This window comes from Oreochromis niloticus, linkage group LG10, assembly GCF_001858045.2.
Source record: "Oreochromis niloticus isolate F11D_XX linkage group LG10, O_niloticus_UMD_NMBU, whole genome shotgun sequence".
Lineage (NCBI taxonomy): Eukaryota > Metazoa > Chordata > Actinopteri > Cichliformes > Cichlidae > Oreochromis > Oreochromis niloticus.
Window position 1 is genome coordinate 26,478,355 of NC_031975.2, and position 19,174 is coordinate 26,497,528.

Below are 19,174 nucleotides of genomic sequence, written 5' to 3' on the forward strand. Positions count from 1 at the left end.
TTCCATTTAAGCTATCTTTATTTCACATTTATTTGTACACAATAAATACAGTTAAACATCCATGGGTGTGTAAATACGACGCCTGGCAGCCTCCGCATAGCCGACGCTGTAAAATGTGGGAGTTTTTATGTCCTTTTTAAAAAAAATGAATTTCAGATTCTGACTTGATGCATAATCAGGACCAGTAAACAGGTTAACAAAAAATTCTCTAATGGAAAAGAAACTTTAGTTATTCTTTTAATAATACAACAGGGTAAATGCAAACTTCAAAAATAAGTTTGATGTCATTCAGATCTCAAGGAGATCAACGAGAATGCAGCGTCACGGCTGACGGATAACTCTTTTCCTCTGATCAGATTCAGCTACAGTTTAATTGTTTTTGTTTTCTTAAAATCCTAATTCTAAAAACAAAAAAGGGGAAAAAATCTGTGCCATTACTTGCACAGATATCCATCTCTAAGCTCTCCATAAACTATCAATACGATCGATAAGTCATATCTCAATCAAAGACACTACAATGGCTATTTAAGGCTAAATAACAGGAAGTATTGATACCAATACGGCTGGTAAACAAATATCAAACAGGAAATATTGAACAAAACATCCACAATACTGAAAAGGAATAAGAAGACATCAGAAAGTGCTTCACTATAGATTTTAAACTGGACAGCTAGCAGCTCAGGATGGTTTCCTCCTTAAAAATAAAAGGCATCTTTAAACTGCACATGCTCAGTGTAAACTGTCCTCCCCAACAGCGACTGTTACTGGCATCATTAGTGTCGTAAAAACAGTTTTTTTCTGTATTATGCAACATAAAAACAACAAAAGAGTTAGACTGTGTGTTTGTGTGTTTACGTTCTATGTTTCCCACTTTAAACTTTTCTTAAACATTAGAAGGGGGAAAAAAAGGAATAAAAGATAAGGGATCCAAAACAATCACAGGTAAAAATTGCCACTTTTCCCTTGTTTGTGTAACCGCGAGCGGTCACGCGTGTCGGCGGAGAGGACCAGCCTCTTTTCGAGACTTTTGGTTTGCTCACAAGTGCAGCTCTGTTGCATAGACGTGAATCTGATGGTGGTAACAAAGAGCTACAACGTGAGACACAACGGGGGCGAAATCATAACTATAACATTAAAAATTCTTTCTTCGATCCATAAACGAGGAGAAATTCTGCAGCTAAGGCATCCATAACACGATCAGTTAGAAGTGATGTTTTCGGACGAGCTGAAGGAAGAACTGTTTTCTTGCAGAGCGTTTAATGTGAAACCGGAGCCAGGAGGCAGTTTATCTGAAACATAATCGACTAATGAAGCCAAAAAAGAAGTGAAAACATGCACAATACCCGTGTGGAGCACGGGCAGCCTAAAGATCGCTCAGGTGGGAACAGAAAATTAATTTATGGTTTGCTGATGATGTAATTAGCGACTCTCAGACTATTTTTGCTGATTACTGCTCACAATTTCTTTGTATTTTGACCTCAAACAACATTTTTTGCAATTTAGTGTCAACAGAGATACAGAAAAGTGGTTACACCTAAAAAACAAGGTCACTGAAGGCAGCGGTGTGGTTGTGCAATGGTGCTGTCAAAATATCTGCTGTTGTCTTGTTGGCCCTTAGCTTACGGTGCATTCCAGATTGAGTCGGAAGTCAGAATTCCTGAGTTCCCAGTAGTAATTTTCATCCGGAACTCCCCCTTAACTAGTATTTCCTCCTTGGAAAGTCAGAGCAGCCTTAACAATCCAAGATGGTGACAGAGAACATCTGCTCTGCCACTCACCTGTATTTGTGACTCACGATATAAGCCACACTCTAAGCACTGACCACATTCTATTAATGAACGTGCTGCAGCTAAAATAAATCCCATCTTTCTTTGCTTTCTGACTTTCCTGCTGGAATGCACAAACTCGGGAATGACGTCACTGCCAAAAAGGCCCAAAGACATCAGAACATTGACACAGCTGCCAGGTTGGAAAAGTTAAGCAACGAACAATCCTGTATTCTATTTACAGGCCACCAGGGGGCGACCCCTGCGTCTGTAAAAGACTTCTGGTCCTATAGAGGTCTCAGGGACTTCTGTGAACAGTTCCCTGATGTGTTCACGGGTTCAGTTGCTCATTTCAGATCACAGCTGAAATTATCAAGACTCACTGAGGGGGTGTGAAATGTGTCTAAATCTAAGGAACCGAGGCCTGATCGACAATATGTTCTGCAGACTCGTGTCTTTGTTCATAAACAGAAAAATGAAGGTAAAACACAAACGCTTCCTTCAGTTTGACCTCTCAAAGGTCAAGGTCAGTCCAGTCTGACATGTTTTACTTTAACATGAAATGCTGCTATGACCGAGTCTCAAACAACAGAAAATCCAGGGTCTGCTCATCAGCTAACGACTCTGTTTTATGCTGTCGGTGCGTTAAATATCTTGAAACGCCTCATTCAGTCAGCTGCACGTTCTTTAGAACCAAACTGAGTCCTCGAACTGATGAATGATACCACACTGAGCTCTCTGCAAGGGAACGAATGAGCTTGGCTCCCTAAAATATCAGCCAGCGAGTCCAAACACACTGATTTTTACTAACTGATAAAATGATGTTAACTTTTCTATCAACTTCTTTCGCTCGTTATCACTTTATTAACTGTTCGGGGCTGAGAATGAAGCCTTGTACAAACTCTGGGTAAAGTAGTGTTGAGAAACGAGAACACTGAACAGGAAGTTAAAAGAAAAAGGCGCAGCGGTGTTCCTTCTCCGAGTGGGGGGGGGGGCTTCTTCCGTCTCCAGGCGTCTTCGGGAATTTTTAAGTTTCCTCGGGTTTCCTTTGGGAGTGTTTTTACGAGTCCCTGCTCGAGGGGGTGCCACCTTCACACCAGCGTGATCTCCACTTCCTCCCGCCGCTTCACCTGCCCGCGAGGATGCTGTTTTGGGGGCGGAGGTGCGGCGCGTACCTGTAAAAATCCATCGGCTCAGTTAAAATGAAGATGAAAAAGGTCTGCTGTCGTTTACGTCACCACTGAAGGTTTTACTCACGGGTCGGATGGTGCCACCGCCGCTCTCCGGGTATTTGGGGGGTTGCGGGGAGCTTTGTGCTGGACCTGAAGAGGGCAGAGGAGGCAGATTATTATTCACATCAGCCTTTTTTCTTACAGATAAACAGTCTCACAGACAAACCAGAGATTCTTACTGTGAAAGGGGCTTTTGTGTGGAGCCGGCGGCGGTCTGTGGTGTCCGTTGTGATAGGAGGGTGGTCGGCCAATGGGAGAGGCTGTGGCGCTGCAGGGACTCGACACTGGAGAGGACACGGTGGGGGTCTGAAGGGGGCTGCTGTGGAGAGGTCCCGGCTGGAAGGGACCACGAGGGGAGCGCTCGCACTGAGAGAGTGTGGACGGGGAAGCCTTCAACACAAACAGTGGACAGGTGTGCAAACTTAATATTTTATAGAAAATAAAAAGAAATAAATTATTTAATAACACAAGACTTAGTGTCATAAATAAGATGCTACAGTAGATTTGTACTGCGCTAATGTAGAGGCAGCTAATCCGGAGGGGACACTGTGTGTGCGTTCAACCAGAAGAATTTTAATTGTGTAGAACATGAAATTTAGCGGCTATGTCAGCGTGAGCCTACCTGTGCGCTGCCGTCTCTTTGTCCGTCTCCATTCTCGCTGGTCACAGTGAGATCCTCCACCAGAACTGCGGGGAACACACCAACGACGCCGTTAAACTCGCCCTCCCAGAAGCCATCATCCTCGTGGGTCTCTCTGCTCAGGATGCGGATGATGGCGCCTTCAGGGAACGACAGCTCGTCCTCCGTTTGTCCCGCGTAATTGTACAAAGCCTTTGCGAATGAAACTGCAACACAGCGGCAATCAGGGTATCAAACAAAGCGGGAAATCAAAACTCTGATATTATTTGGTGGTGGCGCATCTCACCACTGGAGTCTCCATTGACGGAGCCGGTTGGGAGTTCGGTTTCAGGTTCGGTGGAGTTGCTGGAGGAATGGGATCGGGCGTCCAGCGCGGCCAGAGACTGCAGCATGCTCAGCAGGCTGTTGGAGGAGGGCAGCTGCAGGTATTTCTCCGGGACGTAGCCCACCTGTCCGCTGCGGTTTCTGGCCTGGAAACACAGAAAATGCACACAGACGGTGATGACAGCCAAAAATGTTTCAACAGGAAAACTCATAATGAGAAAAAATAAATTCAAACTCAGATGTAAAGAGTAGGGATTAAACAAAACCACTGCATCGTCGCCAGAATTTAATAACAGCCACAAAGAGAATAATAGGAAAGCATTTGTTCTCTCTTCCTGAATTAATGAGACATCTAAAATACTAAACGAGCCTCTGCTGACTTCATGAAACCTGATTTCATGAACACCGGTGGCCTCCCCTCCCTCTGCTTGCTTATTTTAGTTCAGATTTAAAACACTCAGAGGTAGCTGTTGGGGCATGCTATGGGGAATCACAGCACTCAAACAGATCTATATAAATGATACTGCTCACATTTTTATGTATGATTATATTCATTAAAATACATACCCTAATAAAAACACTATATCTGTATATGAAAACATAATCACCTAAGTAAATATACATAAAATATTGGCTCAGCACGTGGAACATTTGCACAATGGCTCACAGGAAAGCCAGACTTAAACGATAAACAAAAGTAAAACAGCAACAATGCACAATGTTACTTCAGGGAAATGATCTGAAAACAACCACACACAAAGTACACAATGACTACACACCAGCAGCTCTGCAGAGGCTTTTACAAAAGAATGACTTCACACAATGACGAGAGCATCCACACCTGACATTTCTACATTTAAGTGTACACCATTGACCACCCTAAAAATGTCCTCAAAGACTTCTCAAATTTTCTCCCAAAGGCCCAGGAGCAACTTTGTAACAGTCTGTGACAAACAGAGAATGATAACTAAGTAGCTGGGAGATCATCAAATTAACATTTTATATCCATGACCAAGTCACTCTGCAGATCTAAAACTGATCGAGAGTCCACGAACTGCTGTTAAAAAGCAGAAGCTGACAAACTGTGATCAAACCGGAGCGCTGCTGAGGCAGGATTGGATCACCATCAATCAGGATTTGGCCCAGATTTTCAGTAGCTGCATGTAAGGTATGAATTTAAAAACCGCCTCATTCATAAATTATTGCATTCGCAAACTTGGGTGCCATGCCCGCCCACCTGCCTGCCCTGCTGGGTGACGACAATCTCCCATCAGCCCTTTACGTCTGCGGGGCAAAAAACAAAGCAGAGAACTGTGTATTTGTACATTTTTTGATTTGTATTTATGTTCAGCATAGCTTCTACCACCCAGGCCAACCTGACCTGCCTCAATGCACCGCATGCATTTTAGTTGAATCATCCTAATTCCTGAAGCCACATCAGTCCAACTCATTCCAGAGAAACACTGAAACATCCAGCAGATACTCTGTACCGGTGCGATTCAGATCACTCAAAGACGCCAGCATCTCCCAGCATTATAAAACCTCGACCAAACAAAACTGTTCAGTTCTTATAAAAACTGAAACTAAATGTTTGTCAAACAGTCTAACAGCCAGACAGTGAACTTCTAATAATATAATACACAAAACAACCAACCCTCAAACATGAGAGTGCTTCTGCTACACAAGTGTGTATGTGTTATTTCTGTACCTTGACCCAGTCCTCCATGTCGCCATCATCGATGACCTCCAAGATTTCCTGCTCCTCGATGGTCAGCTCGTCCGGCTGAGAAGCCTGCAGACAGACAAACACGTTAATTCGAATTAAAGCTGCGATGTAACAGTTTAACCTTCTTCATTTCACCTGTGATGTATATATTTCAAATACCGCCACACTGGTGAACAGACAAAAATGCTCACTGTGGCTTCAATAACATCAGCCAGAACACTGAAGAAGACACTGAGACCATGCCTGTATTAATACCGCACTTTACTCAGGACTCAGTTAATATAAAACAACTAATACTCCAAAACAGCACAAAACTCAGGACATTAGAATTTCTGAAGAAATTCAGAGAGCAGGTCTTTTAAACCTGGACACAGAATCATTTGTGCCACAAAGTTTGGGGAAATAAATCCAAATGGAGGTTAAACACGACTGGAACTGATTAAAAACAGCCAAAACAATAAGTGGCTTTACTTCAAAGTCAGAATTATAATTGGTGACATGTTAAAGATCCACGTCCAATCCAAATATTTAAATCATGTGTGAAGAGGTTAAATGTATTTATATCTTAATACATTTTATGACGACATCCATCCAGCAGAGATGGAGGAAATCCCAGCTATTACAGGGTGACAGACTGAAAAGGGCTCCTTTGCAGGCTAACACAGAGATCATCTACATGCACCACACGGACGGCGGACTTCAACCACACTTTCAGCACCACTGTACAGCCCATTAAAAAAATTACCATAAAAATATTTTATATAAAGAACAAGTCGCTGTAAACCTATATAACAGGGACACTTACAAAGATTCAAATATTAGTCATATAATTGCCGGAAAATATGGAAACTTAAATATACTTTTCCTTCCAGCCGTTTTATGTATTCTGCATGAAAATGAGGTTTACGGAGGACAGAAAGTGTAACTCTGCAAGTCACTGTTCTTCCAAAAACACATTTTTTGTGGCTCCTGAATCTTCATCCATCAATTTCCAGCTACGCCAGCTTCCTGCATTTTCTAATAATGACTGCTTCTGTAACTCCCAACACGCACTCCCAGTGCCTCAAGCTCGAGGCAAGGCCGGCCTCTACACGTATTTTAATGAGTTGTCAATACAGAAAGCACAGAGATGCTGCAACAGCAATCAAACAGTGTTTTTTTTCCAGAGCAGCAGCACTGATTGTCTAGAAGACTAAACTCAGACTCGACTCGCTGCAAACACATGAGGCTTTGTAGATGTCACCATTTCTCTGGGCACTGACCGACTCATCGGCTACGACCCTGCTTAAGCATGTGTCGTTACCTTGTAAGAGTAGAGCACTTTGCAGGTGAGTGGATAATTTTTCAAGGTGCTGGAGGGGCTGGAGCTGCTGTCGTCCAACACTTCGCCGCTGTCCTCCATCTCCTCTTCATCCTCTCGCTCCAAATCTGCTGTTACCTACGGATGTAAGACCGACATCTGCGTGAAGGGCACAAATCTACAGCGCATATACTTTAAAACTACAGCACTGTGGCATCTGAGTTTTCGTCTTACGGAGAGTGAAGGATCGTGGGTACTCAGGTTGTTCCAGCGCTCGTTCTCCAGCTCCTCCATCACCTGGTTCATCGCACTCTTCAGCCACGTTTCAACCGGGACTCCCGCCTCCCTCAGCAGGTCCAGCCGGGCCTCGGCTTTCGCTTTCACCGTCTAGCAGCAAAAAACAAACACGAGTTAAAGACCACCAGACTTTCACAACCCACTGACAACCGTGTGTTTTAAACACCTCTCCTCTCTTCTAACAGAACATGAATCCTTTAAATCTGTCACTTCACCTTTCAAACCAGCAGGTGGCGCACTGGGGCAACTTTAAATAAGGAGAAACTGATTAAGAAGATGGAGAAATGGCTGATCTAGAAGTTCAAAGGTTACCTCTGCCCTCCGGAGACTCTGCCTGGCCACCTCCATCTTGGTCTCCAGCTCGCTGTTGTTTGGCTCCGAAGCTTCCTGGGTCCCGTACTCCTCCAGGGCCTGAAACCAAAACAATTACAACCATCGTGGTGACGTATACAAAGGAACACATGGAATAGATGGAAACGGTCCAACAATAAAGCCATCAACATAACCAGCGACATCTGGAAACAGGTCGCTGCACGAGCTGGGCTCACTTATCTGAAACCGGCTTTCGCAATAAACCAGTGAGACGGAGCTCTTATCACTTTCATGCCACAGTAAAATATGGAGGAGTTTATGATGCTGAGGTTTATTATTATCATCCAGCTGACCGGCTTCGCTGCATTAAAGGCCAAATTCCAGTTTAATGGAAAAAATATAGTGACACATCAGTGCATTGTGTACACTTCCTGCAAAGATTTTCCAGGGAATGTGTGAGTAAGGGGTGACAAACCACATCAGAATAACTCCAAACCCAAACACAAACACAACATGCATGTTTAGCTTCAGAGACTTAAACTTCCCAGAGGATTTCCTTCTCTTTGCAGAACGCCACATTCATCATGTCCAAAGGGTCATTATGACTCCTCTGGAATTGTAAAAACTGTTAAATTAAAATCCCATGATGATCATATTTCATGACTTTTCCTTATATGGGTTTATTCATCATATAGTGAAAGCAAAAGCAACAAAAATTACCACCACTCACACCTTTAACTGCTGAGGATATCATTTTGATAGGCATAGAAATTTATGTCAATGCCAATTTTATTTATAGAGCACATTTCATTACATGCAAAATGTGCTTAAACAGAAGAGACTGAAGGCAGTGAAAACAAGAAAATAAAATTTAAAATAGAGATTGCAAATGCATTTTGATTAGAAGGCTACAGTAACGTGAGCCAGAGCTAGCTTGACGTGACTGATGGATGAATATATTGCCTCAACTGCTGCTGTTGCAGGATGGGGGGCAGGTCTAGCATTAAATTTTTTCTCAATATGAAAACACGGACCAGCTAATTTTAACATATTTTTAAATCCACAGATTCTCCAAAAAAGCTACAGGATCTATTTTTAACAATAGAGGGCTCAACAAGTAATCTGTAGCTCTAAAACTAGCAGATTTTTACACCCTAAAAGAGAATTTAAACATCAACTTTGTGGGACTTTTTTAAAAGTTGCTTTATGTTTTAAACCTGAATTTGCCAATTTTTTTGCTTAGCTTTATGAATCTAACAAACAAAACACAGAAAAGTTGTTTCTGTTGTGAAACAGCAGATGGTGCTACACTGGCACTGACCGGATTGTAACAGACGGACTTTCAGGACGTTCCTGTGTCGAACAGCCGTCCAGTCAGATCGTCTTTTACACAACAAGAAATGAACATGCTCGTGTCATTGTCTTTTTTTTAATATAACATCTATTTGACTGACTGATTGGTTCGATTTGAACTAATTTGGTTACTGGATTGCTGTGAATAACGATCACACAAGCTTTACTTGGGGTACAAGGACCAGTGTTACCTGCTGTGTTTTCAAATATCAACGCCATGTTTTAATCATTTACATACACCATGTGTAACTTAATTCACTGCACGGTGTCTGGACTGTTACACCACGTCAGCATTATAAACCCTTTCTTAGTCATCTCATGAACGACATGGTTATGTTGGTTTCTATTTTCTTGTAATCAATAAAAATATAATTAAAACAATTTCACCCCCCCCCCCCGCTAGAAAGCACAATAAGGACATGAAGCAAGGAGAAGTTTCTGCATGTGGCTATGTTACGTCACACCGAGGCACGTCTTTCACTCTGGAACTAGTTTATATTTTTAATTCTTAATTAATTATTTTTTTCATTGTCAACATCTAACTGTTTGCTTGGTGTTCAAAGTATCTCAGGTTGATATTTGCACAAGTCACATTTAATCTCATTCTAATGTTCTGGTTCAAACTAGAAAGGATATGATGAAGTGTTTAATATGATAACATGATTTATGTCCTGATACTTTGCCTGTAGAGTCAAGGGGCGACCTCTTCTTAGCCTTTAACAGCCACGAGTTTAAAAGTGTTCATTAAAACACCTCTGAACTTCTCTCAACATTAACAGAGGCCATTTATGGCCACAGAAAAATAACACAAAAAGAACTCAATAACAATTACTACCTCGCAGCAAACATGCACTACAACTGTAAAACTGCATGACCTGCTGCATTTTATGAGCCATTTGCACCACATGCATACAGAACAGAAAATTTATACCCTATGTACTTATTATTTATTGTAATATAATGAAATAATTGTATTACAGGGAGTAGTTATGCACTGGATATGTGAACAATGAAAATAAAGTACTTCAGTAAACACACAGACTGACATTGTGACACCATCTTTGTCCTGACACCTGCAGAAACCGTCTGTGTTTGATGAGGTTCTCACCTTCTGAGTGTGGATGATGCTCTTGTATTCTCGGGCCACGCGGCTCGCCCACTTCCTCGCCTCCTTATCCAGAGTGTGCTCCTCCGCCGTCCCGCTCTCTTTCTGCAGTTGCATCATCTACAGCGAAGACAAACACACAAGCATATAACAGAAAATGTCTTTACTAATAAGTAAATATCATAACATTATCATTTAGACAGTTTTTGAAGTGTTTTATTCTTCACTGGATTTTAAATGTATAAGTTACAGCTTTTTCCCCAGTGATACAGATACAGGCTTTAAACTAACCGCCCTGATTTGCTCCAGGATGGCTGGTGAGTTTCAAGACTTCTGACGAGCCAGTTTTATATTTGTTGACTTTAAGGTGTGACGGTCTTCAGTTTTTATTTTCTTCTAAGCCCCGACAAAATGAGTTAAGCCATTTCCACATGACATCAGCTGTGTGTCTGAATATGGAGGGGAGAGGCCGGGTGGAGGGAGTGTGGGGGTCAGTGCACTCTGGTGAGGCCCGCTCACAATGCCTCCTTTTCACAGATGGGCTGTTCACAGGGCCCAGCCTACCTCCTGCCCCTCCCTCCCTCCCAAACTCAGCTCTATTCCTTACCGGATCCCTCCGTCTGGTGCAAGTGGTATGGAGGGTGGGTGCAGGGGGAGGCAAGGGAGGCTCTCCACCACTAATGTTTTCTTTAGGAACAGGCTGCTGCTTGTTTGACTTCCAATGAAAACAACACCAGCGTTTGCAGTTTGAACAAATTGTCCAGTGTTGTCCGGTGGGGCAGAGGAGAAAAGGAGCGGCGGAGCTGGGCGGCAGACTCGGACTCTTTTAAATCCATGAACGGTAGTTGTCACACATCACTTGGCAGACCTGCGGCGTCACCTTACAGCCTGATAGGAAAATATTTTTGGACCAAAGCTGACATTTATATGAATTTTTATAGTGGGCAAAGAATCCAATAAAAGCCGAATGTGGCTATAAAATTATTTAAAATAGACTTCAGGCCACAAGGAGACACTGCGGGCTTCATGAGCAGGTGCACCTGAATTAGCACCCATGTCTGCAATGGGACTCGTAAAGGTGTTTAGGATGTGCAGTTTATATACACATATCTACTTTTATCACCTAAAGTGCAGCTCCCAGAGCAGATTTTGACCAGAGCAGGGGTTTCAGACCTGAACTGGCACTGAAAAACAATCCAGGCAGTCAAGTTGAACTGAGAAATCCATAAAGCTGAGAGTGTAACAGATGCAAAACAGTCGGAGGGAAGCAAGGAAGGAAGGAAGGAAGAATTTAGCAACTCTGGAAAGTTATCGCAGCAGCATCATTTCACCAGCCATATTGTGGCAATCATGAGGTGAACAGCAGCACTTGATTTTCTGTAAACTTCTTACCCAACTTTAAAGGCCTGTTACATGTCACATGGCCTGTTACACAGGGCTATCATGTAGAAAGAGAGGTTCAGACCTGCAGGTGTTTTCTAAAATAAGAATCCTGGGTCATTCCATAAAAAAAGCAAAATCTGAAAAAGTTCCCACATGACCCCGTTACAATCAGCTGATTATCTATGTGTAATAACTTTAGTACATTTAATGAAGTCATGCATAAATATTACCTTCATTCTACTTATTTTTTATGAATTATAGGCCCAGAAAGTGCATAGTGGTGGGTTGAAATTTAAAACTTTTTTTTAACTGTGCTTTTGAAGATTCATAATTTTATAAGTACAGGAGATATCCATGTGAAATTAACAGGGCTGGAAAAACACATTAAAGCTCTGGTAAAACAAACAAACAAACAAACAAAAAAACTGCAAATAATGAACTTTAACCCACTCCTCAATCTAAAGCCAAGATCTTGTTTCCTATAATCAATTTAGAGTTGATTATAGTTTCAATCCTGCACCAATTTAATCTCTATGATGTGGAGAAACAGAAGCAAACATCGGTGCAGCCGGATGTTTTGTGTGTTTTCTGATAATTCACTGACGAAAACTGCATTTTGGGTAAAACTCACAAAGCTCTTAACATGTGTGCTACCAAGTGAGTGCAAATGAAACTTCTCCATATTGATACCAGGCTCATCTTCTAGCTGGCATCTGTCAGATATCAGTCAGGTAGATTTTGCCTGATGCTGCCGGATGGATTTTGATGGCCTCTAAAATGATCGAAATAGACCAGGTAACCACAGACAAAGACTCTTTTCATAACCTTATGGCTCAAGATGAATAAACAACAAGTGTTTGGACTTTTAAAACGAGGCGAAACTCTTTGATTTAAAGCACAAGACAAAACGAGAGCTTGGTAGCAAAAGTAAATAAAAAACAGTGACAGACTTTTCCAGATTACTTTGTCTGTATCTTGTCTTATAATCACTGGTCATTTAGCAGTGAGGACAATGAGTTGAGACAATCTTTAAAGCACACGTTTATCTGTTTACACTTCCTGAAAGTGTGTGATGACAGAAATAAAGTTCAGAGGAATAAGCGTGTGGTGTACATTAACAATAAAAAAAGGAAAATCTCATTATATTGTGTAAATATTCCTCTATGTTTAGGACAGTGACTAGTTAACATATGCTTTTCAAAAGGTGCTAATATACATATATATAAATATATATATATGTACTGAAGTGCAAATTAAAAGCAGAGGTTGTGCATTTATTTAGGAAGTTAAACAGTCTGATAAAGTCGGAACAAACACGAGCTGTAAATAGTCCCACGCTGAGGAAATGAGACGACACATCTGTAAATAAAAACTAAAAATGGGAAATAATCTAAGTTCCTGTGCAGGGCGAGGAGTACAGTACAAAGTCAAGAGTTCACTGTTCTGCCTTCAGGCTCATAGTTCAGACTAACAAAGATAAAGACCAATCACGCAGGACTTATTATGTTTCCTGATTTGACTTCTTACCCAGACTGTTCCATAATGTGTGTGCAGCACTTTTGTGATTAAAATCTATTTAAATTAGTCATTTATTTCAGTGGAGACAGATTATTGACACTTAAACAATCAAGCTACTTTGTCTGTTACTTACAAATTTTTAGAAAATCAGAAAAATTTGAACATTTTTTCCTGCTTGTGTCTTAGTTTAGAGGAAAGGTCAAGATCGCTTCTCAAGCTTCATCCTCCACTGATCATGAATGTCTAAAAACAAAAATCTTTTGTGCATCTGGTACTGTTGAGATGTTTAACTCTGGACCAAAATGGTAGACCTGATCTGCCTAAAGCCGCTTTGAGCATGAAGGTCCTGAGCCGAGTCCAGTCCGTGCTTTTGTGGCCACGTGGCTCGGCCAGCTCAGCTTTCAGGATGCCCGTGAGCTGCTTGTTCCACTCGTCTGATTTTGTATTGATTGTTGTCTAAACAAATTAATCTGTCATCTGTTGAGCTTTGTTCCACTTCTCAACAATCTCCTCTTATCTGTTTTCATTACAGCGTTTTATCTGTGGTTTCCAACCTGTGCAGTCCAAACCTGAAGGATCCACATTTTCACTTCACTTTTCTGTAGAAATTGATTTCCCGTTAAACTGATTAACACCTCCTGCCAACTAAATTAGTCAAACACGAACCTTATTTATGGTACAAAATGTGTAATAAAAGCAACCCAAACACTTTGAGATTTGGATTTTAATGGTTTCAAAAATTATTCTTCAAGTTTTACTTGAACATTTTAGAGAAATCATGTTGACTTCTGGATTTTTTTGGTAGGGGATTTCATTCCATGCATAATAGATACAAGTTTATCTTCCCCAGTAATAACTAAAAGCAATCGCAGGTGATATTTTATGCATTTAATAATGAATAAAAAGAGAAAAAGATCAGGATTTACCATGTCTGAGTCAACAGGCTGGAACATGAAGTCTGGTGCTTGCTGGAACGCCAGGTTCTTCTGCACAAACAGCTGCTGGTGAAACTCCTGCAGAACCTGCATGTGTTTCAAGGGAACAGACAAAAATATACATGTATATTTATTTAAGGTTTATCACAAGATTACAAATCAGCCCATGTCTAAACCTGCATAATTAACACTTAGTAAAGCCTTTAGGGTTCAGGCTTTCTCCCTATTTAGTTTTAATTTCTTGCCCACATTTTTTTCTATTTAAAAATAACTTTTCAAATATAAAGACCTCCAGCTGAATGAACTGTGAATTGTGGCCAGTGATCTGTGTAACTTAGGGCCACATTCATAATTAAATTTTCCATTACTCTGTCAGTTTATTTCTGTCTTTTTCAGTTATTTTATTTGCTTATAAAATGAACCAAAATCAGCTTTTTATTATTTTACACAAGTCAAACAAAAGAAAACGCCAATAACAATTAAAAGAATGACCATAAAGCCGTTTCCGGTTACTATCAGCTGATCTGAATGCTGATCACCACTCTGGTGTTTGTGGTCACAGCCTGACATTAAAAACGCATCACAGGCTCGAGTTCACCGCCTGCCTATTTTCACACAGACTATTTTTAACAAACGCTCACCCTCCAGCTGCTGAAAGCGAATGATTCCACTACCAAGTCCGCTTAAAGAGACAGTTAACAAATTACATAACATATCCCTATAAGTAACACAGCTGAAGGTACAAACAGTTTTAATTCTAATTTCAGGTTTTTTCTAAAGCCAGCTGAAGCACCTGAGGACTGGACCACCACCTGAACCACAAAGCTCTCTGCCCACCCGAAGGAGGACGAAGTACCTGTGTGGCTATTTTAAGCTGAACTCATGGGGCACCGCTATCAGCTGTTCTGGGAACCCCCCAGTACTGGTTCCAGGCTGGTAACCTTGGTCTTTTGATTGTACTTCAGTTTGGCCCCTCATCAAGAACCAGTTGACTTGGGGAGACCATACCAGGGGACAGCATAGCTTCTCCTCCTCAACTGTGATCATTCACAGAAAGGAAAGGAGCCAGTGTAGGTGGTTTGACTGGCATCTGAAATAGGAGGCCTCCAGAATGTCTCCTAGATGAGGTGTTTCTGTCTGGTAAGGGCAGACCAAAGACACATCGGACACATTAGGACACATTATGTATCTCGACTGGCTCGCCGTGGTATCCCGGTATTCGCTGCCTGTCTGTTGTCAGACGCATTTGCGTGACCATAAATACCGCTTAAGTGAGAAAAGGAACTTCTGGACATCTCTGCTTGGACTGCTGACTCTTATAAGTGTCAAATAATGATTTGATAGAGGAACTTGTATTGGACGAAAGAGGAGCGGGGTATTGATCCCTGTTGATTTACCCGTCAGTCTATAATCAAACCTTTACCTATGGCTAAAATCTGACACAAATGAGCATCTTCTGAAGGATGTCTGAGCTCTGCCTTAGAGACATGATGAAGAGCTGAGTTATTTGGAAAGCTACTCGTTTACACTGAAAGGCACCAGAGCGGCGCCTCACTGTTCTCCAGGAAGAGCAGGAGTAGGTGGCTGGGGAGGGGGACGTCTGGGCATCTGCTTAGATTGCTGCCCCATGACCGGACTCAGATAAGCAGCAGAAAATAGATGGAAGGAAATCAGGTTTAGTAATATCAGTTTTATATTCTTTAAATCAAAATCTCTGATGTATCATGACAAATATTTCTTATTAAGGTCTTTATCCACTTTTATCTTTATCTCCACACAGTAACATTACATTATATTTTCTCATATCAGTATGAGATTACAACAACAGCTTTTTTTGGCCCCAAAACTCCAGATAAACAGGAAAAAGGAGGATTTGGACAGTCGTTTGTCACAGCTTGGGTCAAATCTGGACAGAGCAGGCGGTGTATACACAACATTCTCAGTTTACTACTGAACTGAAACTAAAGAGGAGAAAGAACTGGAGTATAAAAAATGAAACATTAATGCACTGTTGGGAGTAAACTGTGATAATAGTAATCTAAGTTCAACAATTTTATTTATCTGAGAGGCATTACTTTCCTCCCATCAGTACCGCAGAATACAATTTAAACTATCTCAGTTTAAACATGCTGTTGTGCAACCGCTGCTTTAAAAAACCAAGCTTAGATCCTTCTGTGAAATGTCAAACCAAACTCAAAACTAACTTTTCAGTCTAAACTAGTGGAAAAAAACCCCTTTTAGACCCAAATGAAGTCCTTCCTGGATGAACAAGCAATTTTGGAAGTGTTCCAATCTGGCACTAAAACTCACCGCAGCACTGAGTCCGCTCTGTTAAGACTTTTTAAATACATTTTTTAGCAGCTGCCTCGGGTGACTGTGTGCTGCTTGTGTTATTGGACTTAACAGCTGCCTTTGACACCGTGGACCATGAGATCTTTATCTATAGGTTGGTGTGGTGGGTGGGCATCACTGGCTAAGCCCTCTGGTGGTTTACATCCTACCTCTCTGATAGAAGTTTCTGTGTCACCACTGATGATTTTACCTCCACCTATACTGCCCTCCCTGGGGTATGGGTGGGGGGCCACAAGGCTGAATTCTTGGACCTCTACTTTTCTCTCTGTACCTGCTGCCTCTTATTATTTTTCAGAAACACAGCATTTCTTTTCATTGTTACAAGGATGTCTGTCAAGTTCATTTCCCAGTTAAGCACAGTGCTGTGTTCCCTGTTCAGCCTCACCTTGACCTCCTTATTGACATTGAGATGGAAGGCACAGTGTTTAAACCATCATCACATATTTAGGTGATGATACCCAGTGGTAAAATACTGTCAAAATTAAGACCCTTCTCTTTAAATGCAATCTTAAAACAGTAACACTTAACATAACAGTAACACACATAATCTCCTCCCACTACTGCAATATACTTCTTATTGGAATTAGCCAGGCCTCCTTTGCTCACCTACAGACGCTCAATTTGTAACAGGTACAAGTAAAGAAGAGCACATCACTCCAACTTTGGCTTCCCTTTACTAGCTTAAGGTTCATTTAAAAATGAGATGTTGACTGTGACCTTAACTTTCTTTTTAAGCACTCCTTTATTGTAAACTTCTACATCTCTTATGTATCGCCACGGGGCGATCGTGGCTCAAGAGTTGGGAGTTCGCCTTGTAATTGGAAGGTTGCCGGTTCGAGCCCCGGCTTGGACAGTCTCGGTCGTTGTGTCCTTGGGCAAGACACTTCACCCGTTGCCTACTGGTGGTGGTCAGAGGGCCCGGTGGCGCCAGTGTTCGGCAGCCTCGCCTCTGTCAGTGCGCCCCAGGGTGGCTGTGGCTACTATGTAGCTTGCCATCACCAGTGTGTGAATGGGTGGATGTCTGGATATGTAAAGCGCTTTGGGGTCCTTAGGGACTAGAAAGCGCTATATAAATACAGGCCATTTACCATTTTACCATCTTTTACTCTCTGGCCTGTGTTTGTCTTTCATGTTTGGTTTTACTGTGCGGCACTTTGGTCAGCCCTGTTGTTTTGAAGTGCTTTATAAATAAAATTGGATGCTATGGTATATTTAGACCACAGAACTGAAAACAAACAATAAAACATTCATGAGAGTTTCGTCCAGTCAAATCACAGAACGTCACTTTACGCAGAGCACACATGAGATCTGTTTCTGTGTTGACACAGGAAGCACATGGGCTGAAATGTGAGTCCTGCCGAAATCCGCTGCACCCACCGCTTCCCTCTCTTAATGATTTGTTCAGATTCAGGCCTGAGCAGCAACAAGATGCCCCTGTGAAGGTGACCTGAGAGGCCAACGGGAGCTCAGCAGCGTGTAACCAAGGAGCGGCAACGTAACTCAACCCATTTAAATTAATTAGCAGTTGGTGAGGCGCTCGACTTCAGCTCTTCTAAGGTTCGCAAAGTAAGTTACTGAATTTTGCACTGGGATCAACAATGTGATTGTTTGCATGAACATAGAAAACTGGGTCATCAGAGAAAGGTCAAAAACATAGACAGTATCTGAGAGATGGACACAGCCACTCATTCTCTTTGGACTTTTAAAGACTCAAAGTGAGCTTTTGCCCTCTGCCACGTTACATTTCTGTAGCCAGAAGTTACCAAATTCGGATGAGAGGGTGGACTGCTATCATGCATATAGTGCTAAGTGGCAGATTAAAAACTATAGAAGTATAGACTTCTTGGATGGTCTGTGTAAGGGTTAAACATCAATCAAAGCAGTCACACCCCTAACTCCAGTCTCTACATGGATGGCTTGTGGAATAAAGTCACCCCTACCAGAGTTCTTCGAAAGGGAGAAAATATCCATAAAGACCAAATTACTTTATATACTAGGCTGTAAACACGTGTATGGGGACTGACTCATTTACTATGAGACTGACTCCAACAACCTTGTGACATGACTGGTGAGCTTCCCAGTGTGTCAAAAGTAGGCATAACTAGTGCCAGTGTTTATTTTACTCCTACATCATAAGTGTCATTATTGCAAAGCTGTATCAAACACAGCTTGTTCAAGTGTAGCTATACATATTTTTGGTTTTGGTTTTGCCAAAATTACGTTTGTGTCCAAAGTAACCTGTGTCCAAGTAAGTTTTGAATTTTAGGACCAGATGCAGTAAACACCTTGAGGCTTAAACTGACTGACACAAAATATTTTTGCACAGAAAGCCAAGTGGTTTAACAAAACCCAGTCTATTATACACAAAAAAGTGCTGCACATGTTCCAGCTTTATTCCAGGAAAATGTGGTGGGCACAGGTTAAAATATAGTCTGACTCATGTTTCATTTAATATGTGTCTGCAGTCCTTAGCGGTAACTTTAAACCTTACTCTAATGACATACAACCAGAGCGTCCGGGCCTTTCAAACAACAGCTGAAGTTACAGAAAAACAAAACAAACATGCAGCTGCACACCTGAAGATACGTTGATATCTTTGGTACAAGCATTTATTTCAGGATAAAATTAAAAATGTATTTATTTACAGAGTGATTTTCTGGTCTTACTGACCCACTACAAGCCACAGTCACCCTTTTTTTGACACAGTGCTTTATCTTAACTAACACTGGGTTGTGGGAAGGCTGGAGTCTATCCCAGCAGTCACAGGGTGAGAGGTGGGGTTACACCCTGGACAGGCTGAGAGTCCAGTGCAGACCAGCCCAGTTTTTGCAAACCACTTGGAGTCTACCTAAAAAAATGGATGCTTAGCTGTTACATCTGACAATCAAACACTCTCACATTCACACCTACATCCACAGTGTTACTGTTAAT

The 19,174-nt window shown here is 41.7% G+C and overlaps 1 protein-coding gene across 1 annotated transcript in view; it reads right to left on the minus strand.

Annotated features, from left to right (window-relative positions):
• LOC100710078 (F-BAR and double SH3 domains protein 2) overlaps positions 1-19,174 on the minus strand; it is a 42,575-nt gene continuing 23,401 nt past the window's right edge. Inside the window, exons 10-20 of the mRNA XM_005458261.4 lie at positions 13,883-13,978; positions 10,059-10,175; positions 7,598-7,696; positions 7,223-7,375; positions 6,992-7,126; positions 5,671-5,754; positions 3,925-4,108; positions 3,621-3,844; positions 3,178-3,388; positions 3,024-3,088; positions 1-2,941 (exon numbers count right to left, since the gene is read on the minus strand). Of these exons, the coding sequence (XP_005458318.1) occupies positions 2,858-2,941; positions 3,024-3,088; positions 3,178-3,388; positions 3,621-3,844; positions 3,925-4,108; positions 5,671-5,754; positions 6,992-7,126; positions 7,223-7,375; positions 7,598-7,696; positions 10,059-10,175; positions 13,883-13,978 (1,452 nt within the window). The 3' untranslated portion in view covers positions 1-2,857. The remainder of the gene's footprint in view (positions 2,942-3,023; positions 3,089-3,177; positions 3,389-3,620; positions 3,845-3,924; positions 4,109-5,670; positions 5,755-6,991; positions 7,127-7,222; positions 7,376-7,597; positions 7,697-10,058; positions 10,176-13,882; positions 13,979-19,174) is intronic.